Source organism: Phyllostomus hastatus, unplaced genomic scaffold, assembly GCF_019186645.2.
Source record: "Phyllostomus hastatus isolate PE091 unplaced genomic scaffold, TTU_PhHast_1.1 phas_contig_40, whole genome shotgun sequence".
NCBI lineage: Eukaryota > Metazoa > Chordata > Mammalia > Chiroptera > Phyllostomidae > Phyllostomus > Phyllostomus hastatus.
The window spans coordinates 14,437,356-14,457,467 of NW_025333872.1; the positions used below are offsets into that span (position 1 = coordinate 14,437,356).

Sequence of the window (20,112 nt, forward strand, 5' to 3'; positions counted from 1 at the left end):
TTAAAAGAGATGCCAACAGGCTGTAGCTGAATCACCTGACTTAGTACTCATGCAGTTAAGACACTTAAAACAAAGGAAGGAAAGAACTGTGGCTAAGTCCGTACAATGCATTTGAAATAGGTAAAAGAGAGAACCCTAGACACCCAGCAATCATTACCTGGAAATTAAAGAGGGCAGAAGCAATCCTCTTATGCATTAAAAACAGCCCAGTTGCTAACTTAATGGTAACTTGACTAGCATAACCAAGGAGTCCTTGCTCCAATATTAATAGGAAATATATTGTACAACTCCAATAGTTCATGAAATTAACAAGGAAAATGAACTGGCGTGAAACGACTCTGCAAGTAATAGGAAGGCATCATCAATTGCTTCCCTGGAGCATATTGAACACTTAAAAAGACCTGGGAAAGAGTAAATGTATATAAACAAGAATGGACATTATTGAAATTTTTAATAATACTTTTAATTTAAATACATTTCAAGTTCTCTGTTGGTTGCAAGTCTCTTCAAGAGGAAGCTATTAGCTCAAAATGTCAATAAGAGGTTATGGACTACGAGTTCTGGTCCAGTGATATTCAAAGTTAGCTGCCATTTGAATCAGCCCAAAACTACCATAAACCTATGATTTGACAGCTGTCAAAATTATTCCCACATCACTCGTGTAGAACTAAATACTTTAAATAGAATCTAGAAAACAATCTCCCTTTTATAAACTTCAATATCACTTCTCAGCCTTTTGGCCAAGGTCAAGTGTATAAACCTCAACACCGTGCATGATATATGCATGCTCATTAGCAAACTGAAAAGTAAAGTAAATTCGACTTACAGTCCAATAGACATACGATGAAAGAGAACATCTTCCCCACAGACACTGCCAGGGACAATCCGACTGAATCTGGCATTGACCAAACAAGAGGCTGGGAGGGTGTCCATAGAAGCAAGAATGTGACTTCCATTTTTCCCAGACAGAGACCCATCCAAGTCTCCCAAAATCGCTGCATGAGCAAATGGAAATGCTACTAAGTTCGGAGAGTTTATAAACTTCAACTGGTTGGTCTTCACAGTAAATCCACCTATAAAATGGAAGACAGAGTGTTACACATGGCACAAAAGACTATTATAACAAATGGCAACTGAATTCACTGGAATGTTTTCAGTACTTTAAATTGCATATTTATACAATTTCACAACTCATTTATTCAAGAAAACAAATGAATGCTTCTTGTATGCCAGGCTCTGTGGTATGTCCTGGAGACACAGTGGGAAGCAAGAACAGTACTGATGCTGCCTTCATGCAGTCTGTATTCTAGGGCAGTAATTCTCAACCAGGGATCACTTGGCCCTATTTGGAGCTGTCATAGCTGGGTGGATGGCAGTGCGATTGACATCTGGTGGGCAGACATAGGGATGCTGATAAACATCCTCAACGCACATGACAGTCCCCACAACAAAAAACTCTCCAGCCCAAAATACTAATAGTGCCAAGGAGGAGAAACTGTTCCAGTGGGAAATAGAGACACAGAACACTAACTAACTAATTACTAAATACTAAAGGTGTCTTTATTTAGTCTTTCAATCTGTCTCAATCTGTCTGCTCCAGTTCTTCTGTGGTGAGTCTAACCCCACCTCTTATGAGGTTTATACTTGAAAGATTTACCCTCAAAAGCAACATTTAATCATGTGAACAAATATCAGTAGTAATGGTATCACAGTTTTTAAGCGTTAGCACTAGGGCTGTACTTCTTAGCAGTCTGTTCCTCACACCACCTCCACGTGATTCATTGCAATGCTGCTAGTCCACTTGCCCAGGAAGAAACTATGTGGTCTTCTAATTCACACACCCTTGTCATTAAAATGTTTGAATTGAGTACACATCTCTCAATACATATGCTACGATGCTTCTGTATGATGTGCATTATAACATAGATACAAAGGAAAATAATAGAGAATAAGATACAAATAAATGGAAGTCCTTATGTTTTCATTTTGCACCCAGTGGAGTCCATGCAGTGAATTAAGGCATGCACTTAAGATTTCCATGATTATCCTCCTGCAACTTCTGCAGTCCATCTAATACCACACCCACATGAAACTCTAAATTCAGTCCAGTTGGCATTTTAACTTTTTTAATATGCTGTTCCTAATACTTAGAAACTCTTCTATGCACATTCTCCCTGGCAAATTTCCATTCACCTTTCAAAACCCTGCTTAAGAGTCACCTCTGTGAAATCTCACCTGACCTCCTCCCGCCCTCCTTTCTCTGACCTTGTTCAGTTTTCTAGGACTGCACTCATCACTCTAGCACAGTGACTGGACTAAACACTTACTTCTGTACCTACATCAAGAGCTTCTGGAAGGTAAGAACTATGTGTTTTTCATCTTTGTACACCCCAGCTGCTTAAACAGATCCTGGAGTAGACAGTTTTTAAACAAATAAACAATATGACTTAGCCAAGATTATACTGTGAGAAGGAATTAAAGCTAATCAGGAGTAGAGTGCTTTTATCTGGTGTCTTGTGCATGAAATGAAATAGCGAAGCTATTGAAGAATGGAAGACTTGTAATTTGAAATAAATGTCATAAGTTCTTTTTTATTCCTATTATTGTTTCTGCAATTTTGAACTCCGATGCCACCCAAATAAAAACAGGTTTTGGCTCTGCATATACAGGAAAAAAAAGTAGAGGCTTGTTGATTATTCATTTAATTAAAAAAACAAACAATTATCTAAATTGGTGATTCAAACCACAAGAGCATATTTACTTGAATTACTTGGTTTGGCTGTTTACAACTATCAAATCAACTAGATTGCTCTCTACTTCTTTTCACCTTAGCCCATGAGTCCTCCAAGGTATTTCTCACAGCCTCTGAGATGTGGTTAACAAGTGAACAAAAATTCCTATGGCTCTCTTTGTGCAAACAACAAACCTTGGGCTGTTGAAAACATTAAGTACTAAATTCTGACTCTTTTGGTTAAGACTGCATGTGTGATAAACTATACTCATATGTCCATCCATTCAACTTCATTCATTAATTTAATCAATGAACCTATTAAGCACCAGGCTACTAGGTGCTAATGATAAAACTTCGAGCCAAAGAGACATACTCCCTGCCTTTGTGCAGCTCAGCGTCCAGCAGAGACATAGCATCACAATGGTAGTGTGATAGATGCCACCACAGGAAGACGATGGGGAGCTGCAGGAGCCACATTGAGAACACCTGGCTTTCTCTAGGATTTCTTTTAGGCAATCTGAGCAGCAGTTTCTACTGATGCAATTTTATAACCTAAAGAAATAATAAATTACAAAGGCTTTGCCACTATTTATCATGTTTACTTGAGTGTTGGCTTTATTTATTGTCTGACTTATCTATTCAACCAACTTACCCTGCCCTCGGGAGCAGCCAGAACAGGTTCTGATGGACACACAGTCAGGGAGATCAAAGTTAACAAAAGTTGTGTTGGATACTGTAAGTTCCCACCTTTTGGGAGTTTTGATTCCAACTGACATACACAGGCTTCCCTGCAGTTTAGAAAGGGAGAAAGAAACAAGGTAGGAAAAATAAGATAACTTGCCACATGAATTACAGTTTATAATGCAAAAATAAAAACAATTAAGGTAATAAAAAGGCAAGCTATAAACAGGGAGAAAATATTATCAAATCACATACATGACAAAGGATATACTACACATGTGTTATAACAGAATGATAAATAAAAATTTGTGAGGACACCAAATGCTGATGAGGATAAGGAACAGCTGAAACTCCCATATATTGCTAATGGCAATGCAAATGGCACAGCCACCATGGAAAATAATTTGGCAGTTTCTTATAAAGTTAAACACACCCTTATCGTATGACCTAGTAATTTAATTTTTAGGTGCTTACCTTAGAGAAATGAAAATGTATGTATATACGAAAGCCTTACATAAATGGTTATGACAGTTTCCTTTCTAATCACCAAATCTGAAAACCATTCAGATGTCCCTCACAAATGAGTGGATAAACAAACTGCAGTATATCCTTATAGTAGATTATTATCCAACAACCATAGGAATAAAATATTTTTTCTTACAATATGTTAGATAAATCCCTAAGGCATTTTGGAGTGAAAAGTGTCAGCATCAGAAAGGTTACACACTATCTGATTAAATATAAACAATTGTTGAAAAAGACACAGTGAGAATAGATCAGTGATCCCAGGGGTTGGTTTGAGAGGAGGGTGTGGCTACAAAGATGGAGCTCGAGGGAGTACTTGGGGGTTAAGGCAACTGTTTCTGTATCTTGATTGTGGTGGTGGGGGCCACTCACGCCCATACACATGTTAAAAATCAGATACTGTACATTAAAAAGTCAGTTTTGCTATATGTTAACATAAAAATAAAAATTAAAAATATTAAAAAAAATAAAATTGCTTCCAGGATTTACCACAAAAGCTCTCCAACAAACTCCATTTAATCAACTTGTTAGTGCTTCACAGCCCCACTGTTAAACATGATTGTACATCTGAGGATCACCAGAAATTTCCAAGGACCTCCAACAGGAAGAACAAAAAAGAGAAACGAACAGAAGGAACCCAGTGGAGACAAAGCCAGTATAGGAATCAGAAGAAAACTTAAACTTTGTCATTAATAACCCCAGAGAAATAAGTTTATATCCATGAAACAAGAAAAAAGAGCCTAAAAGGGGGGAGATTTTTCAGAAAGAGAAAGAGAACAAAAAACAAGAGAGCACTAGTAACAAATTCAAAAGAAAAAAAAATTGACAAAATATCCTAGTAAATAGGATAAGAATACAGCTGGGAAATCAGAGAGGAAATTAAGATTAGAATAACAATTTAGGAGGCCCATTATTCAAATAATATAGTTTCCAAAAAAAAAGGAAAATAAAAAGAGAATTATAGAAATCTCAAAGAAATGAGACTGAAAGGTCTCACGCAGCACCTAGGCAGTGGTTAAAAGAAAAAGCCACACAAGATACATCGTACAGAAGCTTCAAACATCAGGGACAAGGACAACATCCTAAAATCTTCCAAAACAGGAAATTAAAAGGTTACACAGAAAAGACCTAAAATTAGAGGATCTTGAAACTATGCATCCTCAAGACTAGAAGCTAGAAGACAATGGAGCGCTGCCTTCAAAACATGGAGGCAAAGTGAAGTTATCCCGGTGTTCTATAACCAACAACCTACTAACAAGGGGGTCTCCATTTGTCCTTCAAAACCTTTACATTCCACAGACCTTCCACTTTGTTAAGAAAGTTACTGTATGCTACACTCTAATAAATAAGGAATTAAATCAGAATGAAGGAAGATGTGGGAGGCAGGAGCAAGAGTTGCAATAATGGAGAGATATGAAGGATACCTCCAGGACACTGGTCAAGAGAAATACCAAGACATGTATTGTGAAACTCTTCACGCACATGCTAGTGCAAGTATAAACATTTGGGACTATTGTGTGGCATTATCCACTAAAGCCTAAGGGATAGCCTTTGATCCAGTAATTTTACAACTTTGCATATATTCAACAGGAATGCATGTAAATAGAGAGACATATAGAAGAACATTCATAACATTCATCATTTAAAATAACCCAAAATTGCAAATAATCAAACTTCTATCAGTAGCAACATAGCTTTTTTAAAATGTGGTACAGTCATAAAGTAGAATGCTACACAACAATTGAAAAAATAAATTATTGTAAAATTTTTAAAAAATGAATGAATTTCATAAGCATAATGTTTGGCCAAAGGACTGAAGCATGAAAGACTTACATGTTCTCAAATTCCATTTATATAAAGTTCAAAAACAGATTTGAAATCAATCTATGTCTATAGAAGTCTGAATAATGTTTCCCTTCTGGCTGGGGTCTGGGGGTCGAGTTAAATGAGAGCAGGTATGAGGGGCTTTGGAGGACACAGTAATGCTTTACTTTTGACTGGGTTACTATGTACATGGGTTTTGCCTTCTAAAAATCCATTAAGATCTTAGCTCATGGTTTTGCACTTTTCTCCATAAATATTATATTTCCATAAAATATTTATTTCAAAAAGTGGGATAAATACTAGAGAAAAGTAATATACAAGATAGGAAGGTGAAGAAAAAGGTCAAAGGAGTTGAAGTTCTGCTGCATCATCACTCAGGTAAAGTTTAACAGTGCTGATGACTTTAAGACAAGCAGGGTTGTTAAAAATTTAAATCCAATAATGAAAATAATCACACAGAATAAATAACTTTAAAATGAGTAAATATACTACTCAATGCAAGACAAATGAAGTTTGGAAAGTAGAAAAAAAAGAAACAAAAAAAAACCTAATTGCAAAGTGAAGGCACAAAATGAGGTGGTAGAAATAAATGCAAATATATGAGAGACATCAGCGTGCTGATGGTAATTGAAACCACTAGAGAAAATGAGATTTCTCCCAGGGAGAACAAGTATATTGAAAAGGGAAGAAGCCCTACAACAGAATTTAGAGAAACAAAAAAATGAAAGGCCTAAATTGAGAAAGACAAATCCACCAGTGAAAATGGAAAGGAACTCGTAGAGAAATAGTAGAAAAAATAAACCAATCCCATCAGCATCTGTCTCAATACGATATTTTAAAAAGTAGTATTATCTGCTCAAATTAATTAGAATAACAACAAAAAGGCAAGCATCCCACCAATACTTCTAAAAGTAGGGTGAGCATAATTTATATCCAAAGCAGGACATTGCTGAGAGTGTGAAGGGGTGCTCATCAGATGAATGCTAGGACAACCGGTTTAAACAAACTGCACAGCCAACCTGGGGATGTGCAGTACAGTAATGGGAGAGTGCATCTCTTTGCCTAGTATGTTAAAGCCGTCCTCACTGGAAATTATTCTGCCCATCTCTATGTAAAGGTAATGTTTGGGTGTGAGAATACCAAACATTTAGACAAATATGCTTAGTTAGAGGGGGAAAAAATCCTTTCCAATAATAAGGTCTTCCAGAAACTAGTGTTTTTTTAGGATATGACTAACTGATAATTGTGTGCCACCAATGAGATGTGGATGGCAGGTCTAAGAAGGATAGGCAAAATTGTCTGAAAATTTTAATTCCTAAAGGTATGATAGGCATGAAAGATACAGAGGCTAAGATCAGCTCCACAACCACAGAGGTCAGGTATCTTTTTTTTTAAACAATTGACCCAAGATTTTTTTCTGTTATTTTTTATATCCTCACCTGAGGATACGTTCATTGATTTTAGAGAGAGAAGACGGGAGAGATAGAGAGAGAGAAAGAGAGACGTTGATGTGAAGGGAAAATACTGACTAGTTACCTTCCATAGGTGCCCCAACCTGGGATCGAACCTGCAACCTAGGTATGTGCCCTGACTGGGAGTCAAATCCACTTTTTGGTGTACGTGATGACACTCCAACCCACTGAGCAACCTGGCCAGGGCCTGACACAGTTTCTTATGAGAACAAAAATGTTCCCAAATAAATCTAAGCAATACTATGTCAAATAAAGATTCAGAGATATTTTTCTTGTTTGTTTTTAACCTTGGGACTCTGCAGAACCTTTATTATGTTAATGTGTGACATAAATTCGAGGGAATGAGAGGTGTGATGAATAGCATGTCTTAAATGTAATTAACCTAGGAATTTTCCTTTCCCTGGACCCTCTTTTGGGACTAGCCTTCCATGGAAAACAGTTCAGGAAATAATGAAGTAGATACTAATAAATCCTTATTGCTGAAGCTATTTTCTATGTAACCGAAAGAGTATTTGACCGGGAGTATTTATCGAGGTGGTCCCACCTGCACACTACTAGGCATAGATTCGAGGCTATCATTTGACTTCCTAAAGCCTCCATTTCTTCACCTGCAAATTCCGGAGTTCTAACTATAACTAAATTAACTCTTGGGTAATATTTAACTCTAAAATGACATGGTTTTATTATTTGGGTGCCTAATCATGATCTAGATCTCCCCTAGAACATGCTGTCTGACATTTTGCATCCAGGGATTTGTGTCCTGCACCTACTTTCTAAGAGATGAAGAGGTGCTCAGTGGCATTGCCTTCCTGGCAAATCACATCCCAGGGATGTGATTATTTTTTATCTCACGATAACCGCCCTTTGGTCAAAATTTATGTCTCAATTTATGCCATTCTTCCATTAATTATGATATCTATTTAGCATCATTTAAGATGTTGTGACATTAATTTACCAAGACAGTTACTCAGCTTGATGGGCATTTTGTTTTCAGCATTTCCTCTAAGGTTACTTTGGAGAAATTTAAGGTCATTAGCATCTATAATGCCCTAATGCATCTATTAAGGATCTATAGCATCACAGGATTTAAATCTGGGTCCCACCGTCTCCTGGAAAACTATGAAGCCTAAAAAGAAGAATCATTTCTTGAGGGGGTAATCCTTTCAGAGAAAAGGAAAAACTGGCAGGTATTTCCTTCCTGAAAAGGATGGTTCAAAAGAGATTTAACTAAGTAAGTTTGGGAATTAAATGTAGGAAAATGTAGCTTAGTAACAGAAGGATTTTTATAATCTTAATATTTATATCTAGGTTTATGAAATAATCTCCAAGGGAAGTATAAAAATCAATAATTATTTAAATATGAATTGGCTAAAGCATTCAGGAACAAACTACAGAGAATGCTCTTTCCTTGGTTCTGAGAAGAACCATCTCTGATTATTGTGACAATGTGTTACTAAAAGGTATGTACCTCTTTAAAAGACAAGAACTGAGAGAACCCATTACAGGTCTGATGCCTGCTGACACTAATGGTAACCATAGGCTTCTCTGGAGAACGGTACTTCTCTTTTGGGAGGTCCTCTGCCTCATCTACATTCTGGTAACCTGACCTTGCAGTGGCAGAGAAGTCATGTATAGCCTGATGTTGATCATGAAGAAACAAATCCCACAGTTAAAAAAAGTGACAACAGGCCAAAATGGAGTCACCTTTGCTTAGCCAAAATGCCAAACCAAAACTTAGTAACTAACTTAACTGCAGTTTCAGCCTCTCCCAGGAGTGGAAATGTTAAACCATTAATATGAAATTTTTTGATCAATGCTAGTGTGATAGGACATACTGAGCAGTGGCCATTCTCGGATAGCAGTTATCTCAAGGCTGCACGCTAACTCCTGCATTCTGCTTCTGTAAAACAGCTTCCTACCAGCAACTGCACTCCTCCCCACTCCTCCTTCCACCTTTGCAGCAAGAATATAAGAAAGCTCCCCACCCCCACCCCATCTCCCCATCCAGCTCAGAGCCTAGAATTTGGAATCTACCTCCTCTGGGTCCTCATGTGAGAATAAAACTCCACTTTGCAAACCCCGAAGCCATTTGAGTCGTCTTTTCTGTAACTTGTGTTGGGTAAAATCTGCATGATAAAACCCCTGCCCTTCTTGTGTCCCATCCCTCCCTCCCACCCCAAAGACAACCTGGCCTAAAAATAATCCTTTCTTTTCTTTTGCTAAGAACTCCCCTGTCACACCCTAAAAGCCTTCTGTTTTGTACAATCCTTTGAAGCTTTAGGTGGGATGCTTCCTAGTTCCAGAAGCTCTTCACAAAGCCAATTACATTTTCTAATTCATTTGGTTGAATTTTGTTTTTTAACACCACACTTAAGGACATATTAGGGAATCACATAAGAAATCATAGTGTACTATAGCAAATGATATAAATGTATATTACTTATTTTTTTTCAGGGGGGACACCCTAAACAGAGTAAGAACCCTATAAATAAAATGTTGATGTAAAAATTCGGCAAACAACAATGCAGAGAGACAATATGGAATCACGCTGTTCTATAATTATTGTCAGGTTAGAGTAAACTAACCTAAAATTATTAGGTGCATTATTGAATTGGTATGGATAATAATGCTAAATTGCAACCAAATAAGAATTCTGCAAGCTACTCATAATTTTTATAATTTATATTGACTTATAACATTGAACCTTTGGATATATTTAAATTTTGTTTTAAGTATCACCACCTTTACAAATAAAAAGCTCCTCAAACTTTTACCAGTTAAATACAAGATTCACTGAAGCGTGCTATTAAAATTACATAAACTGGATCACAAGGGAGTCCATCACATATGATTTTACTTTAATGGACAGCCTAAAACAACCACACTAAGGTATTTACTTACCTCGTGGGCAAAATGACCAAGTAATAAGCTGTCAGTAACTAAAGTATTTGCATCACTTTCCAAGATGTCAATTCCAAAATCTCTACATGAATAAACCTGGAAGTTTTTTAGGTGAAGATTGCTACTTCTAAAAATCTATAAAAAGAAAAAAAAACACAGCATATGTTATGGCAAAGGTCTGCGGATTGGCTTTTCTTGCAGACTTCCTGTAACTTCTTTAATTATTGACTAAGTATAAATAAGCATGCTAGACCATATTCAAGCAGCTTTTGCCCATCAATATCTGTGCAGACATCCCAAAGTTGCCATAAGGTCAGTACTAACTAGTCCCCTTTGGTAATATCTCCTCTGTACTTTTCATTTCTCCTCATAATAACTGACACATTAAAAAGGTCAGTGTGAATTTTTCACATAGCTAAAATAAACTTGCTGTTTACAAATCACACAAGATCAATGGAGGAAAACCATAGCATTCAAGAACTCCAGGATTTAACATTTTCCTCAGCATTGTATATATTAACTAATATTTTCAGAAAATTACAAATGTGAAATAAGTAATTGAGCATGACTGCAGACTAAAAATACATTATGTGAACATATATTTATGACAGTTTGTGTTAGCAGTCCCAAACAGGGATCAGGTATTAACAAAATTAGCTTAATAGAATTGAAAGAATTCCATTAATTTGGGGACAGAATCCTTTATTTTCACCTAGCACTGATATTAACTAACCAGATGACCTCATAAAAGACATCTAATGTCTTCTTTGGCCTCAGTTCAAACATCTTTAAAGCCAGGGTGGAAATCAGGACTAGCAATTAATCTAACACAGTCATTCCTTGTTCATTAAATAGCGTCATGGTTCCCCTCACATCTTAATGTGAAAGTTTCCTATGAATTAAAGCCAAGGTAGCCTTGATTTACCATGGTATCATGCTTCTACCTGTCAATCAGTCATTGTGCCTGAATTTTCAAGAATTAAATAGCTTGCATTTCCCATTTTGTATGCACCAATAGCTTTTATAAAATGGTAGACTTTCGAAGACACAAGGCTTATTTAAACAAATAGGTAAGATCTTGACAAGAACTGTTACCCAATTACAGGCATCTCAAATTATGGCAAATATACTCATATTCAAACAGCTAACATCTAATTTCTGAAGGAAACCAACACACAGCAGCATAAAGCCCCTATCTGTGGCATACATACAGCCTTTATAATGTGTTCTTATGTCTCTCTCCCTTTCTAAAGAAAATCCCTGCATTTATGAGACCTGGTGAGGAGAGGGCATTTTCCTCAACTTTTATTAACATACATACAGAAGGGTCAGATGGCCTGAGTTGGAATCCAGCGATTCTGAACTGTGTGACATGAGCAAGATTTTAGTCCTAACCCAGAGTTTTCTTCTGTACAAAAGGAGAGTAATGATGATGCTCCTCCAAAGGTTAAGATGATTGGATGAAAAATATACAAAAAATACTAGCTATCAATATCAAATAGATACAAATTTATATTTACTCACAATAGAAATTTTACCTGCTAGAATATTCTGTTTAAATATTTATATAAGAAGCCCCAGTGGCCTAATGGATAAGGCACTGGCCTCCTAAATATCTATATACATGACAGGTATGTCTAATGACAAGAATATAGTCAGATATATTTAATAATAAAAGTTTATGGAATTCAAACACAATGTTCTTTTCACAATGCAGAAGGCCATTCTCAATGTTACAATTTCCAGAGACATATGATCAACATCACTCTATCACCACAGAATCCTGTGTGCTAACAACGCTGATAGCAACAGCTGTTATTATACACACACAGAGAATCAGGCATGCTCCTAGGCACTTTACATTCAGGCACTTATTTAACTCCTCAAGCAAACTTATCATTTAGGTACTATTATTATTTCCATTTTACGAGTGAGATAGAAAGACACAGGACTTGACCAAGGCTACACAGATAGGAATATGGAACATTTGAAAGCTTACATGGCTATATACAGAAGAGGGTATTTTTTTAAAACAGATTTATTGAGATATACATAACATACAATTCACCTATTTACTTAAAGTTTACAATTGAAAAGATTTAGTATATTCACAGATATGTGCAACCATCACCACAGTCAATTTTAGAACATCTTCACTTCAAGAAGAAACACTGTATCCTTTAGCCTAAGCAACAGTTAATCTCCTTTCTGTCTCTATGAACTTTCCTATTCTGGTCTTTCATATGACCAGAACCATATCAGGTGTGGTTATTGTGACCATCTTCTTTTACTTGTATAATGTTTTTAAAGTTCATCTATGTTGCAGCATATACTTCATTCATTTTATGGCTGAATGATATTCCATTGTATTGATACACCACACTATATTTATCCATTTGAACATTGGTGGATATTTGGGTTGTTTCCACCTTTTGGCTGTTATGAATAATGTTGCTATAAACATTTGTGTGTACATTTCTGTGAGTATATATGTTTTTACTTCTCTAAGAGAAAGAAAACATATGTCACATGGTATCTTTATGTTTACTCATTTGAGGAACTACCAGACTGTTTTTCTGAAATATCAAGGCCATTTAAATTCCCATGAGCAGTATTTGAGAATTCCAATTTCTCTACATCTTTGCCAACACTTATTATCATTTTGATTCTAGCAATAGGGTCTATGAAGGAGTCACATGTCACTGTGGTTTTGATTTGCCTCTCTCTACTAACTAATTATGTTGAACATATTTTCATGTGCTTATTGGTGATTTGTGAATCTGTGGAGTAATGTCTATTCAGAACTTTTGCTCATTTTTAATTGGATTATTTATCTTTTTATTTCTTAGTGTTAAGAGTTCTCTATATACTTGTATTCTCTATATAAGCCCTTTTCATATATGATTTTATAGATGTTGTCTCCTATTCTGTAGGTTTTCAGTTCTTGATGAAATCTTTTGAAACATTACAATTTTTAATTTTGAAAAAGTTAAATTTAACTATTTTTCTTTGGTTGCTTATTCTTTTGGTGTCATATCCAAGGATCCTTTGCTTAATCCAAGATCATAAAAAATTATCCCTTTGTTTTCTTTTAAGAATTTTATAATTTTTGTTCCAATGTTCAGGTTTTTGAAGCATTTTGAGTCACTTTTTGTAAATTGTATGAGGTAAGAATACAGTTTCATTTCTTTCCATGTGGCTCTCTAGTTATTCCAGCATCACTATTATTTCCCCCATTGAATGTTCTCGGTATCCTTGTCAAGAATCAGTTGACCATAGACGTATGGGTTTATTTCTGGACTCAATTCTATTTCATTGACTGATATTTCTATCTCTGTTTCCATACCACACTATCTTGATTATTATTGCCTTATTGTGCATTTTGAAATAAGGAAGTGTAAATCCCTTTACTTTATTCTTTTTTTTTTCAGTTTGTTCTGGGAGAAGTTACTCTTCAAATTCCCTGCTATTATGTTAGTGACTCACCTTTACTTTCTTCATAAAAGTGAAGTTCTAAAAGCATTCTCATTATCTGGACTTTTGAGTGCACAAAAGTTTAATCTTTAAGGATTTTTTTTTCATGAATTTAGTGCTTCTGGTTGGAGAACTTGAGAAAACTGACTTTAATCACCATCTTTTAATATTTTTGTTTTACTAGGTTATTTCCTGTAGAACAAGATTATCAATACAGAATTTAAGTCTCTGCAAGGCATGATTTCTCCTCTGCATAGGAGGGCACTCAGCAAATGTTTCCACTAGATTCTCACCCGTATATTTATAGTGCTTATGGGAAACAAAGCACACTGTGAAATTAAATGGGAACAAAATACTAACTACAATGGGCAATCGTCCACTTAGCTACCCTAATTATATGTTTTGGGGCTTTCCTCATCTACAGTTGTCTTCCTCTTGTTTGATATATAAAATAAATGTCTAGCTTTCTTATTATGACTTAGTTTTATGTTTTTATTCTGTTTCCTGAATGCCCTGTAAACATATTTTTCATTTATGTATGTATCTTAGACTCCAGATTTCTAAGTGGCAGAGACAACGTGCATGTAATTTTCTCTGCAGCACCAACTAGTGACCCTGGATAATTTTTATATGTTGCTGTTAACGGTGGACATGAAAAGCTTCTCTGTAAGAAATCACTGTGATAATGAAAAGTCAGTGATTGAACATGAACTTTTCTCCCTTTCAAACAAAATAGAAGTAAATTTGGTTCATTGATAGAGGTAAGAATGGCACCTGGAGCTGGAATTTTTGAGTTCCAATGATGAATAGCACTTTTTCTTATGATTGAAGCATGTATTAGTCAAGATATTAGGGTTTCAAATGCACATTTGGAGTCTGAAGTCTGTATCTGGTTGTGTCACTAACTACGTGACCTTTAGCAAATTCCTTTGCTTTCTGACCTTTAATTTTTTTTTTATCTCTAAATAGGCATGGCATGGGAAGAATGGATGACCTCTAAGATCCCTCCTGGTTGTAAATCTCTATAATTCTGTTGTTCTCTATCAGAGCTGCTTAAAAGTCACCATAAAGGAAGTGAGCTAACCCTGGCTTAGTAACTAGGAACTTGCTCATTCAACAACTATTCCACACACACCTGTGGTGCTGTTGGCTCCTTAAAACTACGATGATACACAAGGCTCCTCTGAGCAAATCATCTCCCGTTAAATAGCAATGTATAATCTGCCACTATGAGAAAGCAACTGTTTTAATAAAGAAAAAAATAAAGAAACTTACCTGTGCACCACCTGCACTTCCCCAAACCGTGAAGTTTTGGAACAGGGTGGGGCCAGTGTCATTGTCCCAGGTTGGCTGAAATTTAGGGTATACAAAGAGACCACACCTAGAAAATGAAACAAAGAGTGAAATTTAGTCCATTTCTGTTTAAAACATCCCACTTTTTTCTAATGAGAAATATTAAAGAAAAAGTAATGAGTGAGGGAAAATGAAGACGAGACCGAGACCATGACCCTGCTCCCTGACTGTCACCGCCCGTTCCTCAGCCTGTCTTCTCTGTTACCCTCTGTGAACTGCTCCTGGATCTCAGGATGTGGACTGCCATAATCTCATTCTATTGTATCAGCCCTTCTCTAGGTTCACCCCCTTCCCAAGAGTCCGGACACCTTTCCTTAGCCCTTCAGAATATGAGCCCTAGCACTGTATCAGTCCTCTTCCAGATTCACCCCCTGGCTAGGAAAGTGGATGCTAACATCTGTAATCTCTCCAAGTTCACAACAGGTGTACTAATTCTAGCCTCAGCTGGCACTTCAACATGGCATATCTATTATTCTTAATCCTTATCACTCTTCATTATCACAGTATTTCTATGCTATTATTATCATAATTATTTATAGCTATCAATTATTGAGTTCCTATAGTATTCCAGGTGTTCTCTTAGGTACATTATGTAAGCTCTAATTTTCACATCCAACCTTCAATGTATATATGTTCCCATTTTACAAATAAAGGATCTGACTCTAAAATAAATAAATAAATAAATAGCAATTCAGTAGGAGTCAAGTCAGGATTTGAATCAGGACCTGACTGACTGAAGTTTGTATTTTTCCCTGTGCTTCTCAAATTCCCTACTTCACCTTTGTTCTCTATGAGTCTCTTAGCAGAGGACACCACCTTCTACATAACAAAGAGTCTGAACAGTCCCTTCTCACCTCACAGTGTGCAAGCGATGAGGAAAGAGCCTCTCCTCCAAGGCTGTATCTCCACTCAGGTCCTGAGCCCAGGCTCTTGAGCCTCCCAGGGGCTCTGCATTTCTGGTTGCTTTGGATCTCTTAGAAGTTTAATTGCTCTCTCTATTTGAATTCTCCTCTGGCTACAAAAAGGGCATTTTGTCTTGCTACCCTCTTATGTGACTTCCCTCTGCCTTTCCCTTCACCACCAAATTTTTATGATCCAAAATCGTGACACAGATACATCATCAAATCTCACGTGCTGTCAAATTATACCTTCTCTGTGTGTTGTACAATTTAAAAAGTGTTAAACCATAAGCCTTATACCCAACATGTACATTAATTTTCCTAAATTTACCTTGTACAAGAATGTGCAATATTCCCAGTGAAGGAGAAAAGTAGAGCTTGTGAAGTTTGGTTGGTCACAAGATGAAAAAAGTAGCCAAAACCAGCAGCACACACCCTGTTTCCCTAGAGAAATTAAGGCAAGTTAAATAACATATACAATAAGGTTACTGAAAAGAAAGACTCTTATATATGTGCTCATCCTCCTTTTTCATTCACTTCTTGTTAAGGTGTATTGACACTTTATGGATTCATTTACTCTTTTACTCACCCATCCCCCACTCTGCCCCAGGAATCAAAGATACTCTCATTCCTCTTCCTCCAGGCAGCTCAACTACACTACAATTTACCCACCTCAATAGCCAGCCTCTCAGGTGAAAGTGTCATTGTAAAAATCCACAGTGAAAAGTTTATTTGCATCATCGTCGAATCCAAGCTCTTTGGGGTATGCAAGCACACACAGTGCCAAAGGGATTCCTTAAAGCCCAGTCCACAGTGTTCTCCCTGATCCTTTGTACAAATCAATGATTTGGCTATGGACTGAAAGCTAGTGGTTATACCAGCAAATTCCTTAGTTCTGAGAGATGGTGGCTGAATTCAAATATGTATTTTTGTTCTGATTAGATCATTGAAATCACCTTAATAGTTCTTTATAGGATTTACTATCTAAATAATATCTTTTATATCTTCATATAAACCTAAATTCTGCATTAGGCCATATGAGTTTTTGGCTTTAATTCTGATCAAAGTAAACACAATGAGATAGTCTTTATAAATTCAATAAAGTACCTGCAATATATTCATCACTATGAAATATAATTTAAGACAGTGTTAAAAACTGTCAAAAGAGTCTAATATTGAACACAGAGGTATTTTGCTTGGCCTACCCACTGTATACAAGATTATTAATTTTGTTTTGATCATTTAAAAATCAACACAGTTGATATAAAAATTCAGACTTTCTGTTTTTTAGAAATACTGAGCCCAAATACCTATGAGATGTCCATGGGTCAGCTGAAGCTAAAAAGATTCTGCCTTCTTAGATTATGCATAATTTTGCCATTGTCCCCACCTTTACTGCTTCACTTATTTAGGATACTGGCCTCAGTCCCTGCAAGCATTTGAATTTGCAACCTCTTAACACCAGGCAGTAAAGTAAATAACACTTTGGCTGCTCTGTGTTTTGTTTTGTTTTGTTTTTATTTTTTTATTGTTGTTTAAATACACTTGTCTCCATGTCTCCATTTTCCCCCACCACTTTCCCGCATCCCACCCACCCCCATCTGCCACCCTCAATCCTACCCCTCTTTGGCTTTGTCCCTGTGTTCTTTATACATGTTGCTTGATGACACTTCCCCTTTTTCCCTGTTATCCCCCCTCCCCTCTCCTCTAGTTACTGTTAGTTTGTTCTTTATTTCCATGTCTCTGGTTATATTTTGCTTGCTTGTTTTGCTGATTAGGTTCCACTTATAGATGAGATCATACAGTATTTGTCTTTCACTGACTGGCTTATTTCATTTCGCATAATGCTCTCCAGATCCATCCATGCTGTTGCCAAGGGTAGGAGCTCCTTCTTTCTTTCTGCTGTGTAGTATTCCATTGTGTAAATGTACCATAGTTTTTTGATCCATTCATTTACTGATCAGCACTTGGTCAGCTCTGCATTTTTCAGTGTGAGGAATGAAAGGCCAATAGATTGAGCTGGACTGCTGTTTGCATCTGTCTTCTTTCAGCCTCAAAGGCAGTCTGAAGCCTTGATACCTATGCCTATCTAGAGAATAGAAGTCGAGGAGTAGGCCATTTTGCCTACCTCATGCCTAAGCCTTGTGCTACAGGGATAAAGGGAGCCCCAGTGAATTCTGCATGGTTCATGCCTTATCACCTGGGGGTTTTCCATGGCTTGGCCAGTATGAGAAAAGGAACATCAGGGTGTTTTCTCTGGGAGTAACTCAGTCTTTCCAGAGTATGCACTATGGGACTAGGACAGCTCACCCTGAACATCGGCAGGAGGGCACAGAAAAGAGAATGGGGAGCAGGAGAATTTGACACTGAACAACCCAAAAAGGCAGTAAGTACTTTTCTAAAACACAATATTTTAGTGCTCTATACAGGGCATAGTAGAACTATTCTGTGAGCATCTTCTAGGACTGTTTCTTCAAGTTCAGCATGCACTCAGGATAGGGTTGCCAGATTTAGCAAAAAATCACAGGAGCCCAGTCAAATTTAACTCACAATTTAAAAATAAAAGTAAAAATTAAAAACCCTAATTTTTTTAGTATATGTTCCAAATATCACATATAATATTTGGAATATACTTATATTAGACATTATTAATTATATAACTGAAATTTAAATTTAGCCAAGAATAGTGAATTTTGTTTGGCAAGCCTAACATGGGTGTATAAAATACAGATTTCTAGGTCTACCACAGATAGTCAGATTTAGTGTGTTGGGACAGTGAAGGGATAAGGGACAGAATTCTGTACTCCAGAGATCCACAGGAGAGCTACAGCAGGTGATCTTTTGGCCTTTTTGAGAACTATTTCTCTACAGGTGGTAACTGAGATATAAACATTGTACTGTCTAGTCATGAAGAGTCCCGGAAGATGATCAAAGAGAAGAGAAGCATTGGGAAGAATTCATTTCCTAGCCCTTTGGCCGTAAGCTGATTTGGGAACTTACTACAAATGGAAGCCACTGTCACAAATCAGGGTATGATGTCTTTTTATTTTGTTGATGTTTTCCTTTGATGTGCAAAACTTTCTAGTTTGATGTAGTCCCATTTGTTCATTTTTTATTTTGTTTCCCTTGCCTGAGGAGATATATCTGATAAAATATTGCCATAAGCTATGTTTTAGATTGTACTACCATTGTTTTCTTTTAGGATTTTTATGGTTTCAGGTCTAACATTTAAGCCTTTGATCCATTTTCAATTTATTCTTCTGTGTGGTGTAATAAGGTGGTCTAGTTTCATTTTTCTGCATTTATCTGTCCCATTTTCCCAACACCATTTATTGAATAAACTATTTTTAGCCCATTGTGTGTGCTTGTTTCCTCTATCGAATATTAATTGACTATAAAAGTATGGGTTTATTTCTGGGCTCTCTATTCTGTCCCATTGATCTATGTGTCTGTTTTTATGCCAGTCCCAGTCTGTTTTGATTACTATGGCCTTACAGTATAGGCTAATATTAGGCAGAGTGATTCCTCCAACTTTGTTCTTCTTTCTCAGGATCTCTGCTGCTATGTGGCATGTTTTCTGGTTCCATATAAATTTTTGAAATATTTATTTTAGTTCTGTAAAATACGTTATTGGAATCTTCAAAGAAATTACATTGAATCTGTAGATTGCTTTAGATAGTATGGACATTTTAATTATGTTAATTACTACCATGTACATAGTATGTGTTTTCACTTCTTTGTACCTTCTTCAATTTCTTTCTTCAGTGTCATAATTTTCTTAGTACAGGTCATTTACATCCTTGACTAGGTTTATTCTTAGGTATTTTATTCTTTTTGTAGCAATTGTGAATGGGATTGTTTTCTTAATTTTCTCTTTAGTTTTCTCTTTAATTTTCTCTTTAATTTTCTCTTAATTTTCTCTTAGTTCATTATTAGCATATAGCATTACAACGGACTTTTGGATATTAATTTTGTATCTTGCTACTTTGCTGAATTCCTTTAACAGGTCTAGTAGTTTTTTTGTGGAATCTTTGGGTTTCTCCATGTACAGTATCATGTTATCTGCAAATAAAGACAGTTTTACTTCTTCCTTTTCAATTTGGATGCCTTTTTTTTCCTTCTTCTTGTCTGATTGCTGTGGCTAGTGCTTTCAGTACTATGTTGAATAAGAGATGTGAAAGTGCACATCCCTGTCTTGTTCCTGATCGTAAGGGGAACACTTGTAGTTTTTGCCCATTGAGTAGGATGCTGG

At 36.4% G+C, this 20,112-nt stretch overlaps 1 protein-coding gene across 7 annotated transcripts in view; it reads right to left on the minus strand.

Annotated features, from left to right (window-relative positions):
- Window positions 1–20,112, minus strand: part of PKHD1 (PKHD1 ciliary IPT domain containing fibrocystin/polyductin) — a 450,367-nt gene that overhangs the window by 242,512 nt on the left and 187,743 nt on the right. For all 7 annotated transcript variants that reach the window (XM_045843325.1, XM_045843324.1, XM_045843319.1 and 4 more), the window contains 5 exons: window positions 16,192–16,304; window positions 14,884–14,989; window positions 10,135–10,269; window positions 3,384–3,519; window positions 827–1,073 (listed from right to left, as the gene is read on the minus strand). In XM_045843325.1, the coding sequence (XP_045699281.1) occupies window positions 827–1,073; window positions 3,384–3,519; window positions 10,135–10,269; window positions 14,884–14,989; window positions 16,192–16,304 (737 nt within the window). The remainder of the gene's footprint in view (window positions 1–826; window positions 1,074–3,383; window positions 3,520–10,134; window positions 10,270–14,883; window positions 14,990–16,191; window positions 16,305–20,112) is intronic.